Source organism: Petaurus breviceps, unplaced genomic scaffold, assembly GCF_028583685.1.
Source record: "Petaurus breviceps papuanus isolate PSGF00001 unplaced genomic scaffold, PetGlider_PUasm1.0 225, whole genome shotgun sequence".
NCBI lineage: Eukaryota > Metazoa > Chordata > Mammalia > Diprotodontia > Petauridae > Petaurus > Petaurus breviceps.
In genome coordinates, this window is record NW_027185889.1 from 22469764 (window position 1) to 22489021 (window position 19258).

Consider the following 19258-nt stretch of genomic DNA (forward strand, 5'->3'; position numbering starts at 1 on the left):
GACGGAGGTTCCAAGAACATAAGCACATATGTCAGTAAGCTGGGACTCAAAACCAGACCCTCTGATTCCTAATCTATCACCCTCTCCAATGCACCATTGCAGCCCCTCCTGCTTTATTATAGAAGTTGCTGTAACTCTTGAAATTTGGTGGGTATACAGATATTTGGGGGTTGTAGCTAATTTCTCATACCCCTAAAGAAATTCCTGTTGGGAACTTTATTATTCTCATTATTATATGGCTAAGGGAGGCAAAGCAGTGAGTTACCACTAAAGAGTCCCCCAAAGGGACATGGTTCTTTGGTAGGCCCGTGCCTTGGGAGTCAGGCTGGAGAGGCACCATTCTTCTTGATGGTGGGTCATGTTTTCAGTGCCCTCCTGTGATATCACATGGATTAACAGTAATGAGCCTGCAAGGTAGAAGGTAAGGTCTTGGTCATCCTAAGGCTGTGGAATTTTAGTAAGAAGGACCGTTGGTATTTCCTTGTGGTGGGACCTTAGGGCAAGTCACTTAATCTCCATGGGTCTCTGTTTTCTCATCTGTAGACTGTGGAGCCTGAATGAGATGCATGTGCTCTAAGGTGTCTTTTTAGACATGATCCTTTAAGTTATGATCCTTTAAGTTATTTGATCCTTTAAGTTATATGATCCTTTAAGTTACTTAAAGTCACTGTAAATAACTTCTCTGGGCCTTGGTTTCCTTGTCTGAAAAAGGAGGAGGCTATGTCCCATCTAGCTCTCCTTGACCAGATTTTCTTCAGTGAATGAAATCTTCTGCAAAGCCATTAAAGTCCTCCAGATCAAGAGAATTCCTATGTAGAACTTATAGTTGCCAGTGTTTTTTCTTTCTCTGAGTGTAAGCTACACTGTCACCATGCCTGGCTAATTTTTTCTGGGGCTGTTTTTCCTCTCTTTTATGGATACAGATGACATGGAAGTGGATGTGCCAGCAGAGCATGAAGCCATGGAACTGGATCACCCCAGTGAAGAAGAGAAGGAGAAAGAGGAAGAAGAGAGGAGAAAGAATTTGTCTGAGGCTGCCAAGGACCTCCCGGGGCCAGTCCCAGAGTCGTCTGCTGCTGAGCCTAAGGACAGCGCCCAGGTCTTTTCTGGCCTCCCAAAGAGCAGAGCAGAGCTGGAGAATTTGATCAAGCAGATTCACAAAACCATCACCAGCAGCATCCTGCCCAAGCTTCACAAATGCCTTTCTGCTACGGTGTGTGTGGGGAAGGGAGTGGTGGCTGGCCTCCACAGCTCTGGTGCTCAGTCTTGAAGCTGTCACCAGGCACACCTTTTCTCCTTTTGTGTTTGCATCCAAGCCTGCAGACCTGTAGGGTCCTGAATTCACCTAGGAATCTGTTCTTGGCCAGTTATTTTCCTAAATGTAATTTATCTTTTTTAGCCTGCTGGGATCAAGGAGCAGCCAAATCATCATTCATCACCACTGATAATTGGATTACTTAGGATAGGATTTAGATAGGGAAACTGGAGGGGGCTTAGAGACCTTCAGGTCAAACACAGATGTTCTGAAGTCCAGAGACTGTAGAGCCAGTCAGTTTCCCGGGTGGGTTATAAACCCAGTTTTGTCCACTCCCAGTCTAGCACTTGCTTCACCTTTCTGTTCCTTGTGATAGGGCTGTACCATGGTCTCAGAAGTGACTTTGGATCTCTTTTTACCCCCTTTTCTAATCACAATATTCCTCATTCAGCTCCCTACTGTCCCTATAAATTGGGGCAGGATGAGATGGAGAATCTGAGGTCCCTTCCATCGTTAATATTCTGTGATTCTAGTGATTATCTTTGATTATTATGACAAATAGATCAGGTTTTGGCTCTGTTTATGGAAGGGAGCAAAAATGCCTTTGAAATGCCAGGTGTCCATGCTCATGCTTTTTTTTTTTCTTTTTGGAAGGGGGAGGGTAGGCAATTGGGGTTAAGTGACTTGCCTAAGGTCACACGGCTAGTTTTTTGTGTTAAGTGTCTGAGGCTGACTTTGAACTCGGGTCCTCCTGACTCCAGGGCCAGTGCTCTATTCACTGCACCACCCAGCTGCCCCCATGCTCATGCTTTTTATACAGGCAGCAGGGTATGGATGGAATCCCAGACTTTGAGTGAGGATGACCTGGGTTTACGTGTTGTCTCAGACATCTCTGCTACCCTGTGCAGGCACGTCACTTCCTAGTGTTCCCAACAACTCCAAGTGACAGGCAGATGGTGTATCTTTGACTTGAAAGCTTTGGATTTGGCGTGTGATGTCCATGAGGGTTTTCAAGTTTGGGGCTTTAGGAAGCGATGAGTGGATTGTTTTGGTTTTTCACTTTGTCCTCTACTTCTAAGAGACCTGGCAAGTCTTCAAACAGTTTTTGCTTGAGCTACAGAAAGTTCTCAGCTTTTTTGCTTGGTCACGGTTTCCAGGGAACTGGATGATTCTCACCTGTTTTCTAGGTCTCTCTGTGACCGTCAGTTCCTTACTCTGTTGTCTAGCCCTTTTTTGCAGTTCTGGGCTGGACAGCAGGACTTCACACTGCTTTTTTGGTTTTTCTTCATTGTTTTTTCAGTGGGATCATCTTTCTGTATTTACTGGGGGGGTACAGAAGAGCTGTCAACCCCACAGCCTTTCCCTCTACCATTGCGGCCAGATGCGTGACCTGGTCATGTTGTTAACAGTCTGCTTGGGGCCTCGGTCCACAGCTCTTGGAGGAGGCCCTTGAGAAATGCTGGATAGGCATAAGGGAAGCGAACTGAGCCATCAAAGTAATGGACCCTCCAAAGTGCTCTCCCTTCCAGCCTGGGGTGGTGTTGTTTCTAAGATGCCGTCACCAACTGGTTAGTTTCTGTCTGAGGCTAATCTGAACTTTTCTTACAGACGAAAAGGGAGGAAGAGCACAAACTCATCAAGTCCAAGGTCGTCAATGACGAAGAGATCGTTCGGATCCCATTGGCCTTTGCTATGGTCAAACTCATGCAGTCCCTACCCCAAGGAGTCATGGAAGCAAATCTGCCGAGGTGTGTAGGCCACCTGCCCAGTCAGCCCAGAAATGGGCTTCCTGTCCTCAGGCCACTGATGGAAAAAGAACCTTTTACCTAGATCATGAGCATCCTTGTTTGTAGAGGGGACTGGACTTGGAGGAAAGCCTGGGTTCAGATTGGGCCTTTGGCCATGTAATAGCTGTAGCCATTCAACTCTTTAGTGTCCAGGGCAACTTTCTAAGAGGTAGGGACTTTAGTTTGGTTATACCAGAAAACTGAGGCCCATAAAGTTTAAGAAGCTTGCCTAGGTCACATAGCCTATAGATGTTGGAGGTGAGACTTGAACTCAGGTCTCCTCACTCCAAGCATGACAGTACCTTTGGATTGTAAGTCACAGAGCAGGTACAAATCTGCTTTGTTTATTGGGAGGGAGGGTGTCTCTCTATGGGAATTCCCTACATTAATGGTATCACAGGTCCAGTCGAAAAGACCAACAACAACACTAACCCCAGAGGACCTACTTCCTTTCCTGGCTCACAAAGTGTAAATGCAACAGGGCATGTAAAGTACCCTGGAAGCTTCAAAAGTCTGCATATGTGATTAGCTTCCTTCTAGTAACAACTTATGCCCAGGGCCCTTCCTGGTTTTCCCAGCTGGTGGAGCCTCCCCCAGGAGACACTTTCTGTCTAGTTTGTGCTGCTCAGTTGTGTACAGATTGTTTCCCTCAGTAATTTTTAAGTCCCTTGAGGGCAGGGCCTGTTGTTAATTTTTGACTAGCCCCATCACAGTACAAAGGAGCTGCTTGATTGTTTCCTTGGTCTTCCTTCTTGCTCTTCCTCATCAGATGTTAATAATGCGTGCACAATTCACTGTGCTTCCTAATGGGGAGAGATGGGTTTACACAAGGAAAGTCATTTACTTTTTCTGTTTATTTGATTGTTTTTTTCTTCTGTTATTTTTTAATAGCATTTTGCTGAAAGTGTGTACCCTCCTAAGGAATAGAGCCCAGGAAATCCGTGATGTTTCACGCAATACCCTCACAAAAATAATAGAGACGTTGGGGGTGCATTATCTGCAATACATTTTAAAAGAATTACAGACCACCCTTGTTCGTGGATATCAGGTAAAGTGAACAGACTTTCAGTTTTTAATGGGTAACTAGGAGGCCCCACAATGAATAGAGAATTGGGCCTGGAGTCTGCAAGCCCTGAATTCAGACCCAGCCTCAGACACGTACTGTGACCTTGGGCAGGTCACTTAACCTGTTTGCCTTAGTTTCCTCAGCTGGATAAGAAGAACCCCTCTCTCACAGGGTTGTTTGGAGGATCAAATAAAAGAGTATTTGTAAAGCCCTTAGCAGAGTGCTTGGCACACAGTAGGCACCATATAAGGTTAGGTAGTGTTATTGTCATCAGTATTATTTTTGTGTGTGTGCTCATATATTTACATTGTTAAGTTCTATAAGGTGAGAGAAAGTGGAGCCTGGGGAGTTTCCATGGTATGGCCACTGTCTTGATAGAATTTAATAAAGATAAACTGAGGCACAGAAAGCCGAGCTTTTAATTTTATTAGCAGGGTGCCACTTGTTAACAAAGCGGGTCAAATGATGACCTCAGGTAGGCCAGTGACCCAGAGGAGATTGTGCAGCTCCATTTTATAAGCATAGACTAAAGAACAGAACAGGGTAGGTGACTAAAGTAATACAGTTGGCAGCGACATGGGGGAGAGGACAGTATGGTGGTTGGGTTTCTCAGGCTGACACTCAGGTGAGGCTAGCAAACCCCTCTTTTTACCTTAGAGGAGTGATTGATTTAGGGGGCCCATCTGTGTCCTGAGGCCATTTAGGCTAAACCAAGGAGAGCAACCTCCCTGGCTCCTGGGAGGGAGATGAACCCCTCCTTAACTGTACAAGGAGAGGCAAGAAGGATAGAGAGTGTATCTTGTGGAAATGTGCCTGCTCAGCTTTAAGGCCTTCAGTGATAACAAATAGATGAATTTTTTTAGGAGCCAATGGTATGAGGGATAACAAGTTTTCTTGTTAACCAGCTCAGAGGGAACCAAGAAAAGTTCATTGTTTGAGGTTCCTGGAAGGTCAGAGATGGTGGCCAGATTCCCTAGTGTCCCCCCATGTCCCTCATGGAGAACAGATTTCCTTGTGGCCAGATGAGAATGATGGCAAGCCGGAGAAGTGAGCTTGTCTTAGCTCCTAGGCAGAGGTACAAAGAAGGATGGCTTGAGTGGTCACCCAGAATGGGGCAGTGATCAGAGGAGGATCAGTTTTGAAATGACTCAGAATCAATTGAATTCCTTCATCCCCCAAGTTCTCTAACTGTAGGACCAGTGTTTTTTCCAGTGTTTCAGGGATAAACAGTCTGTAGATTTCCCAGTGTTAACCCGAGCACAGCTCATCTCCCCCTTGAGTAGGTTATTACATTTTGAAAAGAGGCTGAGAGTCTGAACAACTCAATTCTGAATCCACAGTCCTGCCAGTCTGCTCCCCACAATGCAGGGGTTTCTTGGAACTTTTCTGACTTTCTCTAACGACTTTTCCACCAGAGCGGTAGCTAACCACCCTGTCTCCTGACTCACATCCCTCCAGGTTCACGTGCTTACATTCACTATTTACATCTTGCTGAAAGGTCTTGCAGGCAGCCTGAAAGTTGGAGAATTGGATCCTTGCTTGGACATCATGATTGGGGTAAAAGCCTTTCACTTTTTAAATAACTTTGGGCTTTAAGATAAAAATTCAGGCTCAACCTCTCCATGATGTTAGTTTCTCTTGCGGTTAAGACTGAAGAAACAACCACCCTGAAATGGGCTGGGGGCAGGGTGGGGTTGGGCAGAGGCCAGAAGCTGGGCCTGGGCATCTTGGTCCTCAGGTCAGGAGATTGTGAGTTGTAGCTTTGGGTCATATCCTGTACAAATAGACTGTGGCCACAAGTCTGAAAGTGATCTGAAACAATTTTAAAATAAGCTTGATAGTAAACAGCAACAAGAGCAGCTAGCCTTATAAAACCAGGGCTGTGTTTCCTCAGTTCCCTCCTTTCACAAGGATTAAGCACACGTTAGCAGGTGGAGATTTCCTTGTTCTCTGGTCCCTTCCTAGTGTGCTAGCGTCCTGGATGGACAGAGGGAGTCCAGAATAGAGTTCTGGGTGGTGGGTTGTCTGCTCTGAGGTCAGCTCTGTCCATCCCACAACCGCTGCCCTATCCCTCTGCTCATCAGTAAACCCAGGGGCACATTTTCCTGACTCACATCCTGTTAGGTGTCAGCCTTTGGGCTGCCCCTTCTCCGCAGGCCTTGGCCTCTTGTCACCATGCTTTCTCTCCCACCAGGTCTTTAATCACGAGCTGTTTGGCAGTGTTGCCGAGGAGAAGGAGGTAAAGGGGATCATCTCCAAGGTCATGGAGGCCCGGCGAAGCAAAAGCTATGATTCTTACGAAATTCTCGGCAAGTTTGTCGGGAAGGATCAGGTCACCAAGCTTATCCTTCCCCTGAAAGAGGTGAGGGCTCCAAACACTCGAGGGTGGGCTCTGCTCCTCCATCTGTGCTCAGTGTCTTTGGTGACTGCCACCAGCTCCCAGTGCTAGTTCTTAGGATCAGGAGGGCCCTTCGAAATCATCTGATCATGAATTTAGGGCTGGAAGGAACTTTAGAAGCCATTGGATGCAACCTCCTCCTTGTGCAAAGGAGGAAACCGAGGCCCAGGTTCTGAAGGCTAGCCAGTGCCTATAGAGAGTTGTGAACTTGGGTTTAACTGGCTCTATCCAGTACACCACCCTGCCATCTCCAACAAGGTCATTTAGTGCAGTCCTTTCATTTTACATGGCTGAAATTGAGGCTCCTAAGAAATCATAGGATCATAGGGATAGAGCGAGAAGGGACCTCAGGGCTCAGTTGTTCCAACACTCTCATTTTGTAGAGGAGAAAAGTGCTTAGAGACAGTTGACATCCCCACCCTGGTCCTCTGACCCGCAGACCAGCACTCATTCCCTTACACCAGAACTTATTCCCCTTTAAGGCAGAGAAGGCCCATCCTGTGTATGTGACCAAAGTCACGGGTGCAGGCTGTGCCATCAGTGGAGAGAGATAGTGAGCACAGGCCCAACTGAGAGGCAGAGAACAGGAGAAGGCCCTTTGAGAGGAAGGAAATGCAGCAGACGAAGTGGAGCGTCCGACCTCAGTGTGGAGAGCGGACCCCCTGAGGTCGGGCACACCGATCCAGCTGCACCAGTCTTCCAGCCTCTTGCCATTTCGGACTTGAGGGGCCGGCCGGCGGTGGAAGTGCCCACCGTGACCCCTAGAGAGGGAGCCCCTTGCCCTCTTACTCTTCTTCACTGTTGCCACAATTCTCCATCTGCGTCATAGCCCTTGAGCCCTTTGTCCCTCTTTCCCCAGCACTTGGACAGCTGCCCATTGAGGCTTTCTGTTCCACAGCCCTCCATTTTGCTCCTCTTTTTATGCTTTCAGAACTCTGACGCCAATTTTCCAGTGCTATTTCTTATTTTTTTTTCAAATGCTTTATTAACTTCTGGTTTACAGCGTTCATTTCCACCAGACTTTGAGTTACAGATTTTTTTCCCGTTTTTTCCCTGCCCACCACCCCAAAATAGCGGTCCCACAGGATATCCGCTCCTCCAATCTGCTCTCTCCCATATCTTCTCCTATAACCCCTTCTACTTTTCCAGTAGGGCGTGGTGGATCTCTATGCCCCAGTGCCTGTATATCTTATTCCCCAATTACATAAGATAGTATTAATAATTATATTTATATATTTTTAAACATTTGATTTTAAAACTTTGAATTCCAGATTCATTCCCTTTCTCCCTTATCACCCACCCTTACTGGGAAGATAAGCAGTTCAGTATAGGTTGTACATGTGTAGCTAATGTAAAACATTAACATAGTAGATATATTGTAAAAGACTGACTATATTTCCCTCCCTCCTATCCCACCTCCCACTTGTTCAATTCTCTACTTTGATCCTGTCCCTTTTCAAAAGTGGGTGCTTCCAACTTCCCTCCCCCCCCCCCCCGAGCCTGCCCTCCCCTCTCATCCCCTTCCCCCCTACTCTCTTGTAGGGTGAGATACCCTATTTAGTGTGTATGTCATTCCCTCCCTGACCAAATTCAATGAGTATAAGGTGGACCCATTCCCTTATGCCTTTCTGTTCTTCCCCTCCATTGTAACCATTTTCCCTTGACTCTTCTGTATGAGATAGTTTACCCCATTCTGTCTCTCCCCATCTCCTCTCATTATATTCCCCTCTCACCTCTTAATTTCACCTTTTAAGTATTATCCTTTCCTATTAAATTGGTCCTGTGCCCTCTAACTATGTATACCTGTAAACTTATATACATACATTCACATATGTATTCATATGCCCATATACTCTCCTATGTAGACATATATATTTCTATTCCCTTCAACTATATATATATATATATATATATATTTCTATTCCCTTCAACTATTTTCATACTGAGAAAAGTTTTATCAGTTACAATTATTGTTTTTCCATATAGGAATGTAAATAGTTCAACATAAATTCCTTATGATTTCTTTTCCCTGTTTATCTTCTCAAGCTTCTCATGCTTCTTGTATCTGAATGTCAAATTTTCTATTCAGCTCTGTTTTTTTCATCTAGAATGCTTGAAAGTCCTCTATTCCACTGAATGACCATATTTTCCCCTGAAACATGATATTCAGTTTTTCTGGGTAGATGATTCTTGGTTTTAATCCCAGCTCCTTTGACCTCCAGAATATCATATTCCAAAGCCCTTTGATCCCTCAGTGTAGAAGCTGCCAGATCCTGTGTTATCCTGTTTGTGTTTCCACAATATTCAAATTGTTTCTTCCTGGATGCTTATGATATTCTCTCCTTGATCTGGGAATTCCAGAACCTGGCTGTAATATTCCTAGGAGTTTTCTTTTGGGATCTTTTTCAGGAGGTGATTGATGGATTCTTTCAGCCTCTTGTTTTGCCCTCTGGTTCTAAAACATCAGGGCAGTTTTCCTTGAGAATTTCTTGGAGGATGATTTCTAGGTTCTTTCTTTGATCATGGCTTTCAGGTAGTCCAATAATTTTTAACTTATCTCTCCTGGATCTATTTTCCAGGTCAGTGGTTTTTCCCATGAGATATTTCACATTGCCTTCTATTCTTTCATTTTTTGGATCTGTTTAACAGCATCTTGATTTCTCATAAAATCATTAGCTTACATTTGCTCCAGTCTAATTCTGAAGGAATGATTCTCTTCACTGAGCTTTTGAGATTCTTTTTCCATCTGGCAAATGTGGCTTTTTAAGGCATTCTTCTCCTCATTGCCCTCTTGAGCCTCTTTTGCCATTTGAGTTAGTGTGTTTTTTTAAGGTGTTATTTTCTTCAGTCAGGCTGTTGACTCTCATTTCATGATTTTTCTTGCATCATTCTCATTTCTCTTCCTAATTTTTCCTCCACTTCTATTATTTGCTTCTTAAGGTCCTCTATGGCCTGTAACCAGCTTGTCTTTTTCTTTGAAGCTTTTGGTGCAGGAGTTCTGACTTCACTGTCTTCCTCCTGTTCCATGCTTTGATCCTTTTTGTACCCAAAATAGGAGTCTAATGTTGGATTCTTATGTTTGCTTTGCTTCCTTTGCCTGCTCATTTTGCCACTCAATTACTTGACTTTTGGGCTTTTTGCCATAGTAGGACTCTGCTACCAGACAGGGGAGCTTCTGTCCCAAATGCTAGGGTTTTCTCAGTTGCCGGAGGTATTAGTTGGGTGCCCTTTCTGAAGCTTTCACATGCTCTGGCAAGCTGGTCACACACCCCAGCACCTCCACCCTAGAACGCAGTCCAGATCCAAGCAGGTTAAAGCAAGAGCGATTACCCCTCAGACTGGTCACTTGGTCCCCCCACAGTCTGCAGTCCAGGAGCTGAAGCTGCCACATCGGGGCGGCTGCATGGCCATGGCTCCTCAACAGCTTCTCGCCCTGGGGGAAGAGGCCGATGTACTCCCAACTACTGGATCCCAAAGTCCACACTGCACTGACCTCTCACTTTGTCCTTAGCATCTGTGTGCTGATAATTCTGGAAACGGCCACAGCTGCTGGTGATCTGGAGTCCCTCCAGCCAGTGGTTGGTCAGGCCCGCTCTGGGGCTAAAACCATCGGTGTGAGGCTGGGCTTGGTTCCCAGAGCACTGTGCTGGCCAATTCCTGCCATCCTGTCAGGCTGTTCTCAGCAGGAGGTTAGCTTCTTTGTGTCATTTTGTGGGTTCTGTAGCTCCAAAGTTTTTCAGAGTCCCCTTTAACATGAATTGGGGGAGGTGGGAGCCAGAGTCCCATGGAAGTCCCGTTTCAACTCTGCCATCTTGATTCCGCCTGCCCCTCCCCCCCGCCCCCCAGTGCTGTTTCATGAATTATTATTATATCATTGAGGTCTCAACTAAAATTCACGAAAGAGTGGTAATGCCAAAAGCATCAGGCCCCATCATTTGATTTGTTTATGGCCAGGCATCTCCTCTGGAGATGCCCAAGGGAGCCTGGAAGGAGAGGCGGGGACAGCAAGGGGAGAGGTGCTGTGGTAAGTAATGCTGCCCACTGGAGTCAGGCCAAGGTAGGGGGAGGGAGTGCGTGGGGGGTGCTTCCTGGAGGTGGTGCCTCCTGACTGCCATTTGTTCCAGGTTGGGATGGTAGGCCTTCTGGTTCTGGGCTGGCTTCATGCTTCAGAAGCTGGAGAGGGCCTGGTGTTTGCCTGCTAAGGTGTGTCCTGCACAGGCTCTTCTGGGGGATCTCCTCTCTTATGTTGCCTGAAAAGAGCAGCCTGTTAATTGTCACAGAATCTAGAGGAGTCTAGCCTGCCTGTTTTGGGTATAGAGGATTCTGGATCAGGGGATGGCAGGGGTAGACAGGACAGAGTATTGAGCAGGTAGTGAGGGGCATGACAGGGGAAAGGCTGGGCCACATCATGTGCTTCTTGTAGTGAGGGGCCAGGGAACAGATTGTGCATAGAGATCTGAGGCAGATCCCAAGTGACTGAGCCCCCTCGCACTGCAAGGTTTTACATTAGATGGGTGGCCTTGTGTGTCCCTCCCAGCTCACAGTCTTAGGGGTGTCTGGAGGCCAGTCTGCTTCTGAGAATAGGGTATAAACCGGGTCTTCCTGCTACCAGGCTGACCCTCTGGCTCCTGGTGCTGGGGTGGCTTTCATGGCACACACGTGACTACATATCACACGGGACAAGTAGGCACAATCGCCTTCACTGCTTGTTCATAGGTATAGTTAATAAAGGTTTGTGAAGAGGATAGTAAGTGGCTCCTTCACTGGAGGAAAGTCAGTGAAAAAACATAAAATGCTATTTTATTACTTTAAATAATGTGCAAAAAGACTTGCCTGTCACAGAGGAGGGATTAGATGAGACCGAAGCCATTGCAGGTAGTAGGCTCCCTGTCACTGGGGTCTTTGCCTGGTGGCTTTGAGTATCCCCTTCTTGTCCAAGGTAAATGGCCACAGATCTTTTTCAGCCCTCCCAGCCAGTAGCGTCCTGTGGTAGAGACCCTGTACTACACGGCCAGATCAGCCACTTTCCCTGTTTGACCTCTGCTAATACAGCATTTCACACTTCCTGCAGGTTTTACAGAGCACCACCAGCCTGAAGCTGGCCCGGAAAGTGCACGAAGCCTTACGCCGCATTGTAGCAGGCCTGATCGCGAATGAAGACATGACCGCAGAGGCCATCCTGCTGCTCAGCTACGGGCTGGTCAGTGAAAACCTCCCTCTGTTAACAGAAAAGGAAAAGTAAGTGGGAATGGGGCTCCTTGTGATCCATGCTCTTCCGAAAAGCTGTGTGACTAGTATTCCCTCTAACTATGCAAAAATGACTACTTCTTAGGGGGAAAAGGAACAGAACCGTGAGCACCTCACTCTTGTAAAATAAAGCTTTTATTGCTGTCTTTGGTCTTTCACATAGTTGTAGTCCTCCTCATTTTGTCTCCCTTCCCCCTCACAGAGAGCCGTCCCCCACAACAGTGTTTTTATAGAGAGAAAACAAGGGAAGACATCGGAGCCCCTGGCTTTTTCCTTTTTTTAAGAAATTTCCTCACAGAATCATATGACTTACTGTTACTGTATGGTTTGTTTGTGGTTTTGCTAAATGGGATACTTCATTGTAAAATTTTCTTTCTGGAATTCATGAAACACTTAAATCACCACGTAGCTTATCCCAGCAGCTTAGAAGGGCCCAGTTCTGCCTGTGGGGGCCCTGGGTTCAGATCCACCCCATTGTGTGCTCCCTATGGGCCTTGGCAAAGTTCCTTCATTGAGTCTAGGCTTCAGTTTCTTCATCTCTGTTTTTCTTTCATTTTGAACTTAAACACCCCAAAAACCCACCATTTTTACTTGCATAGCAGAGCACCTGAAAAGGAACTGTGTATGAAACCACAGTTCTCCTTTTCTTACCCCGGGCCTGATGGTTTCAGAGGCACTCCTGGATCTTCCATGTGGTGATCTCAAGGATCATTTAAAATGTGTCTCCAAAAACCGTCTGGAGGAAAAGTCTGGATGAGGAGGGAGAGAGAGAGAGAGAGAGAGAGAGAGAGAGAGAGAGAGAGAGAGTGTGCGCGTGTGCGTGTGTGCGCGTGCATGCACGCACAATTGTGCCAATGGGCATTTTTAGTGTTATATGTATGTTTGTTGCATTTATGCATTATGTGTTTTTCTCTGGGTTTGTTAGTGAAATAGCTATTTGCAGAAATGGAAGAAAGTGAGGGGTGGCTCGGTGGCACAGTGGATAGAGCACTGGCCCAGGGTTTGGATCTAGCCTCAGACACTTCACTCACACACACACACACACACACACACACACACAAGCCATATGACTTTGGGCAAGTCACTTAACCCCAATTGCCCTCCGCAAAAAAAAAAAAAAGAAATGGAAAAAAGTGAAAAGTGTTGACCTGTTGTTTTAAATTGGTTGGGGTGACCCCTGAACAACCTAGTGCCTTTCCTAATTGTCATGATAGGGCCTGACTTTTACCAACTGTGCATTGCCCATGGTGCTCCCTTTGATAGGAAGCTGGACTCTGTCCTCTGGGCCTCCTTTGTAAAGCGCAGGAATGAGGGAGGGAGGGAGACCGGTGAGCAAATAAGCCTGATGCTCAGCTCTCCCAGCTGCCTGATGCCAAGGGGTAAACTGAGCTTGTTCTCCACCTTCTTCCTTCTCTCCTTGGTTGTGTGTCTGTAGGATCCAAGCTGAGCTTCCTCCAGATCCACGCCTGCCCCCCAAGAGCTGCCTCCTGCTCCCGCCCACCCCCAGCCGAGGAGGGCAGAAAGCCTCCGTGAGCCGAAGAACCAACATGCATATTTTCGTCGAGTCTGGGCTCCGGGTAAGTGCTCTTGCCCAGGTATATCGTTCTGCAGGCTGGCCGGCAGGGCACACCCCCTCTCACCTGGTGTTTGATCCCATTGATGCAGCATTTCTTGAAGCAGGAACAGGGGCAGCCTGGATAACTGTGCAGGCTACTGGGGTGGCAATTTTTCCAAAATAGGCTTTGCTGGTAGATGTGGGTTTTCTATCACCAGTATTTCCCAGGTGTCTCTCCCACCCCAGAGCCAGTTCCTCAGAGACAGCTCCCTGGCTTGGCGGGCAGCCTCTTGCTCCTCCATCTAGGGCCCCAGTAGCAGGATGTTTAGTGACCCTCACCAGGTCCATCCTCCTCAGCCCCGTGGCTCTTCCTAAACCAAGGTCTTTTCCTCCTGTAGTTGTTGCACATGAGCCTGAAGCGGTCTAAGGTCAACTCCTCCGACGAGCATGTGCTTGAGATGTTGGACCCTTTCACGCCGCTGCTCATTGATTGCCTCAAGTCCAGAGATGCCAAGGTGAGGCAGACTTGAAATCCCCACGCGGGTCCTAGGGTCAGAGGTGCAGAGCCAAAGGGACCTTAGAGTCCACCTGGAAACTGAGGCTGGGTGCTGCAGGAGTGAGTGGTGAGGTGGCCTGGGACCTCCACACAGATTCCAAGTCTGTCCACTGGCCACGCTGCCTAATGGGGGCAGGGGTTGGTGTTGGGGGGGGCAGGTGCCCCAACAGCTCCATCCTCAACCCTCTACGCCCATCTCAACCCACACTGCATCACTCTGCTCCAAATTCCTGAGCCGGGAGCAGAAGTGTTTTTACTCTGCTCACATATGGAGGCAGCCGAGCTTCTGCCCCTTTCAGTCTTTGTGCCTTAGCCCAGCACCAAGACCAGATGCTCCCAAGAGGCCTACGAGCTTCTATTTGGGGATTTCCAGTCACTAGCAGCAAGCTGCAATGACAGGAACATTGAATCATGCTGCCTGATAGAGACCATGGGATCAATCTTAGGCCTCCTCAAGCCCAACCTCTTTGTTTTACAGAAGAGGAAACTGAGGCCCAGAATGCATGAGGGGCTTACCAGGGCTACACCCACAGGGCCTGCCCATCAATAGTGCCAGGCTCTGAAGCTGAGCTTTCCTGACTCCAAACTGACTTCTCTTAGTCACATCAGACTTCCCACTGCTAGTGCTGTTTTCAGAGCCAAGCGCTTCTGTTGCTGTAGTAGCTGTTATTACTTTTCCTTAAATTTATATCATACAGAGGAATTCTAAGAATCTAACAAGTGGTATTTAATGCTCTTCTGTCAGCCTTGTCTCTGAGCCTTTCCCAGGGAGGCTTCCCTTATGCACATAAGAATCCTCAAAAGACTGCAAACAGAGGAAGGAAACCCTGCAGAGCCAGGGGGTGTCCCTACCCCTGGACCCAGAAAGGAGGGAGAGGGTTCTGATTTCTCAGTTGATTCGTGTACAGATAGTGACAAGCTGGAGTCCTGTGAGGGCCCTTCTCGGGAGCCTTTGTTTTCTCGGCTTTTTGCCTGTGCTGCTGTTTGCTTGGGGCCTGAAGTCAGCCCCATAGCAAAATGTGGTTAGCTCCTCATTAATCTTGCCCTCTGTCAGTGAGGTTCCAGATGGGTCAGTTCAGTAGCTTTGCACGTCTTCTGGAAGGGGCTTTTACACACACACCAAACAGGCATTATCTCTAGGTTGCTGCCTTCCCAAGGACAATGAACGTGCTCCCTCAGTAGCACAAGATGGTGGGGCTTTGGACGCAGATTGTGGCTTCAGGTGTTTATCACACACTTCCTGTGCATTTCTACTGCCATTGGTGGAGAGCAATATTCTTGCTGTCAGATTGGGGCAGACTGAGACAAAAGTGGTCTGAGGAGCTGCCCTATGGCTTCAGGATTCCTGGCTTAGCATCATAGAACTGAGAGCTGCACTGGCAGTCACAGTCCCTCCAGACCAAGCAGACTGAGAGCTGGAGAGGTGCCTTCCCATGGTCCTGCAGGAAGGGTGGCCAGAGGGACATCAGTGAAAGGGGGGGGGAAGCCCTGGCAGGAGGCCGTGCTTCTAGAAGTGTTTCCTAGGTCTTGACAGGTCAGCACGCTTGCTGGGTTCTTAGGACACAGCAAAGTCCTCAGGGCAGATGTTTTAAAGATGCTGGCCTGACCAGCCCCCAGCTCTCCTGCAGGGCACACCTCAGTGGTGACAGTCAGGGAGCCCCCTCCTTGACTGGCCTGTGCAGGAGGAGCATCTGGGACACTCTGCAGCGAGAGATGAAGGGGCTTTTTCTCTAGGCTGATGTTGCCCCAGGCTTGTGTTTGTTTCCCTCCAACCTGAATTTTGTCTCCAGGTCATCACGGGTGCTCTACAGTCTCTCATCTGGGTTCTGAAGTTCCCCCTGCCTTCCATCGTCAAGAACTCGGAGAAGCTTACGAAGCAGCTCTTCCTCCTGCTCAAAGACTATGCCCGGCTTGGGGCTGCCAAAGGCCAGAACTTCCACCTGGTTGTCAACTGCTTCAAGGTGAGGGGGGATGAAAACAGCAGGGGGGCCAGCAGGGTCTGTGCTGTTCAAAGAAGGGGCTCTCGGCCACGCGGCCTGTGCAGAAAAGGTGCTGTTGTAAGAACAGAGGAAACTCAGAGGATTTTGCCTAACCTCTGTGTATTGTGGCCGAGGAAACAGCCTCGTCAAGGTCGAGCGGTTCACCCACCACTTTACTCTGCCCTTCTCCCCACGTCCTTGCATCTTCCCTTATCTGAAAGCCAATGTTTTTGTGGTGGTTGTGCTGGGCCTTCAAGGCCCTCCCAGTCCGGTTCCCTGTTTCCCGTCTTTGCTCCCCTGCTTGTACCCTGGCATGATTGCTGCTCCTCACATGTGACTCTGTCGCCTGACAGGACACCGCCTCCCCCCCAGCCTTCCAACCCCACCCCCCATCTGTTCCATGTGTGCATCGTCTTTGTTTCTGTTGTTGGAGCTCTTTGACAGGGACTGATTCTGCCTCTCTCTGTGCGCTTGGTGCTTAGCACAGAGGCCTGTAAGACCCGGAATAAGTGGTTGTCACCACATTGATTTGTGAGGTGCACTGTTAACTCCGGTGTAATTGGGTTTTCCTTTTCAGTGTGTTACCATCCTGGTGAAGAAGGTCAAGTCCTACAAGATCACAGAGAAGCAGCTCCAAGTCCTGCTGGCCTATGCCGAGGAGGACATCTATGACTCATCACGACAGGCTACTGCCTTTGGTCTCCTGAAGGTGCGCCAGCCCCAGGCGCTGGGAAATTGTCTGATTTAGGATGATGCTCATGGCTAGGAGGTTAATGCTTGGACAAACTCTGTAACTAGCATTGCTTTCCACTTCTCAGATGTGCTGTTTGAGCAGCTTAAGAGCTTTGGAAAGCTGGTCGCCTGGAGGTCTTAGGCTTCCATCTGCTCTGATCCGTCTGGCCAGGCCGACAGCTCAGAGAGGCAGGGACTCTGACTCCCTCACAGAGTGAGGCAGGCACATGGCAGGCCAGGCTGACAACTCAGAGAGGCAGGGACTCTGACTCCCTCAGAATGTGGCATGCACATAAGCAGAGCCCCAGCCAGCGTTTTCCCTGCTTCTCTGGCAAGCACACCCCTTGCTTCTTACAGTGTAGTGAGACTTGGTGACATTCACATATGACAGTTTCTTGGGTCATTTCCCAGTTGATGAGCATTGACTTTGTTCCCGGTTCTTTGCTAACACAGTGAAGGATTGCTGTAAATATTTGGTGCATGTGGGGTCATTTTTTCCATCTTTGATCTCCTTGAGATACCTTCCTGTTTGTGGAATTTCCAGGGCAAAAGCTATGGATATTTTAGTCACCCAGTAGCATAATCCTAGATTATAATATGGATTGTTCAGTAAAACTAAATTATATTATTTTTCTTTTGTTATCTTATTGAAACAGATAGAATCTTAAATTCTTTAGGGTTTTTTTAAATGAGTCTAAAAATAACAAGTGTGTGGGCTTTCCTCCCTCAGTAGTGAAGTTGCAAATGAAATGCATCTGTTTGTTCTATTATATTTTAGGCCATTTTATCAAGAAAATTGATGGTCCCAGAAATCGATGATGTCATGAAGAAAGTCTCCCAGTTTGCAATTACTGGACAAAGTGAACCTGTCAGAGTGCAATGTAGACAGGTTTGTTCTGAAGAGTTCTCATCATTTGTTCTTGGTTTGGGTGTGATTTTTTTTTTTTGCTTTGTTTTTTGGTAGAGAGATAACCAAGGTGTTATCTGATGGCCAGTGGGAACGTGACATCAGCCTTTTCACTCCCCAGCCAGCAGAGTGGTTCCTGAATAATTAGAGTGTCTCTTAGATAATGAGAGGAACCTTGTATGTTGACTTTGTACAGGCACAAGTATGTAAGATTGAGTGAGGATGGAGAGCTGCTTTTTCATTCTTGAGAACCCTGATCAGTGCCTACATTTGTGAAAACTCCTTAAATGCATTGATAGTATAAATCTCCAGATGAGAGGGGAAGGAGAAAGGGACAGGACACATCTCAGACATAATTTTCTTGGCTACATTGTCAAGAGGGAACAGAGAGGAGATAGAACTCAAGAGTCGTAGGAAGCTCAGTCACCATGACTAAGACACAAAAGGAGAGCCAAAGACTCCCTTGTCGGGGGGCAGACCTTCAGATGAGTAAAAGAAGAGACACGAATTTGTGTAAGAGGAGGGAGAGCCTCGGCTCTCCATTGGATGAGCAGCTAGAGGCCTTCTGCTGAAGCAGACCCTTGCCCAAGACAGTTCTTCCTGCCCTGCCCTGCCTCACTCCCAACCACCTACAGCCCAGACTTAGGGTGAAGGGGTCAGACAGTGACCCATCGCTGGGTCTCTACACTGCAGGGTCACCAGGCCCTCCTTGCACTTGTGTTCAGCTAGCATCACCTTCCAGAGCCCAGACAGTAGGACATGTATGTGGGGAGGGACCCATTTCTATTTTTTTCTTTTTTTTTTTCCCCAGGTTTATCTGAAATACATTCTTGACTACCCTATTGGTTCCAAACTGAAATCCAACTTGGAGTTCATGCTGGCTCAGCTGAAGTAAGTTAGGGCAGAGGCCTGAAACAAGACTGCAGCTGCTGGGAAGATCTTGGGGTGCTAGGTCTGGAGCCATCAGCCCCCCAGGAACCACCCAGTCCAATCCCCTCCTTTTATCAAGGAGGCTATATAAGAAAAGACTTACCCAAGGCCCTGTAGAGATCAGCATCCAGTGTGGGTATGGAGCCCAGGTGCTCTGACCCCGGCATTAGGTTCTTTCCACTGGGCTACACTGCCTTCATTGGCAGTGGGCTTCCTTCCATCCAAGTGAGCTGTCCTACCTAAAAAGGCCAACAGTGTAATATCTTATAAATCTCCAAGGAGTCCATCCTGTTCTCCTTGACTTTCTTGTTTGGTCTCATAAGGCTTTTGCTCTCTAAATTACTTTGAGGTCTGGTGTGATAAGCCTTGCTTTATCTTAATTAGTGGGATGTGGAGAGTTAGAATTTTTTTCCATGAGCCCACGTGTTTGCCATCATAGAAAAGTAGCCTAGATAATCACTGATTACACAGTTGAATTGTGTTTGTTTAACTAAATGTCGATGATTTCCTAACCTCTGCTGCCCACTTCTCATTATCCTGACCGATGTCTCACTGACCCATATTCATGTAAATGGTTAGCTCTCTGAAGCTGCCGGAGGGACAGCTTGTCCTGAGATCGTAGAGCCAGAGGATGTGGCCGCCGTCCAGCCCAGCCCTGCCCTGCCTTTACTGATGAGGAGTCTGAGGCTTGGGGACTCTGAAATACAGCTACGGCCACAAAGCAGCTGACAGTCTAAGGGATTAAAAATGAAGATGTTTTATTAAAAATATTTAAGGAAATGATTGGGTTTTATTTTTAGTACCTTGAATTAAAGATTTGGGGGTGGGGGACAGTAATGGAGACTG

At 47.5% G+C, this 19258-nt stretch overlaps 1 protein-coding gene across 1 annotated transcript in view; it reads left to right on the plus strand.

Annotated features, from left to right (window-relative positions):
- The window catches only part of UTP20 (UTP20 small subunit processome component), a 117212-nt gene that overhangs the window by 89296 nt on the left and 8658 nt on the right, over positions 1 to 19258 (plus strand). Inside the window, exons 41-52 of the mRNA XM_069095229.1 lie at positions 924 to 1213; positions 2864 to 3003; positions 3934 to 4090; positions 5567 to 5665; positions 6303 to 6470; positions 11578 to 11744; positions 13189 to 13330; positions 13707 to 13823; positions 15655 to 15825; positions 16421 to 16552; positions 17354 to 17464; positions 18294 to 18373. Coding sequence (XP_068951330.1) covers positions 924 to 1213; positions 2864 to 3003; positions 3934 to 4090; positions 5567 to 5665; positions 6303 to 6470; positions 11578 to 11744; positions 13189 to 13330; positions 13707 to 13823; positions 15655 to 15825; positions 16421 to 16552; positions 17354 to 17464; positions 18294 to 18373 — 1774 coding nt within the window. The remainder of the gene's footprint in view (positions 1 to 923; positions 1214 to 2863; positions 3004 to 3933; positions 4091 to 5566; positions 5666 to 6302; positions 6471 to 11577; positions 11745 to 13188; positions 13331 to 13706; positions 13824 to 15654; positions 15826 to 16420; positions 16553 to 17353; positions 17465 to 18293; positions 18374 to 19258) is intronic.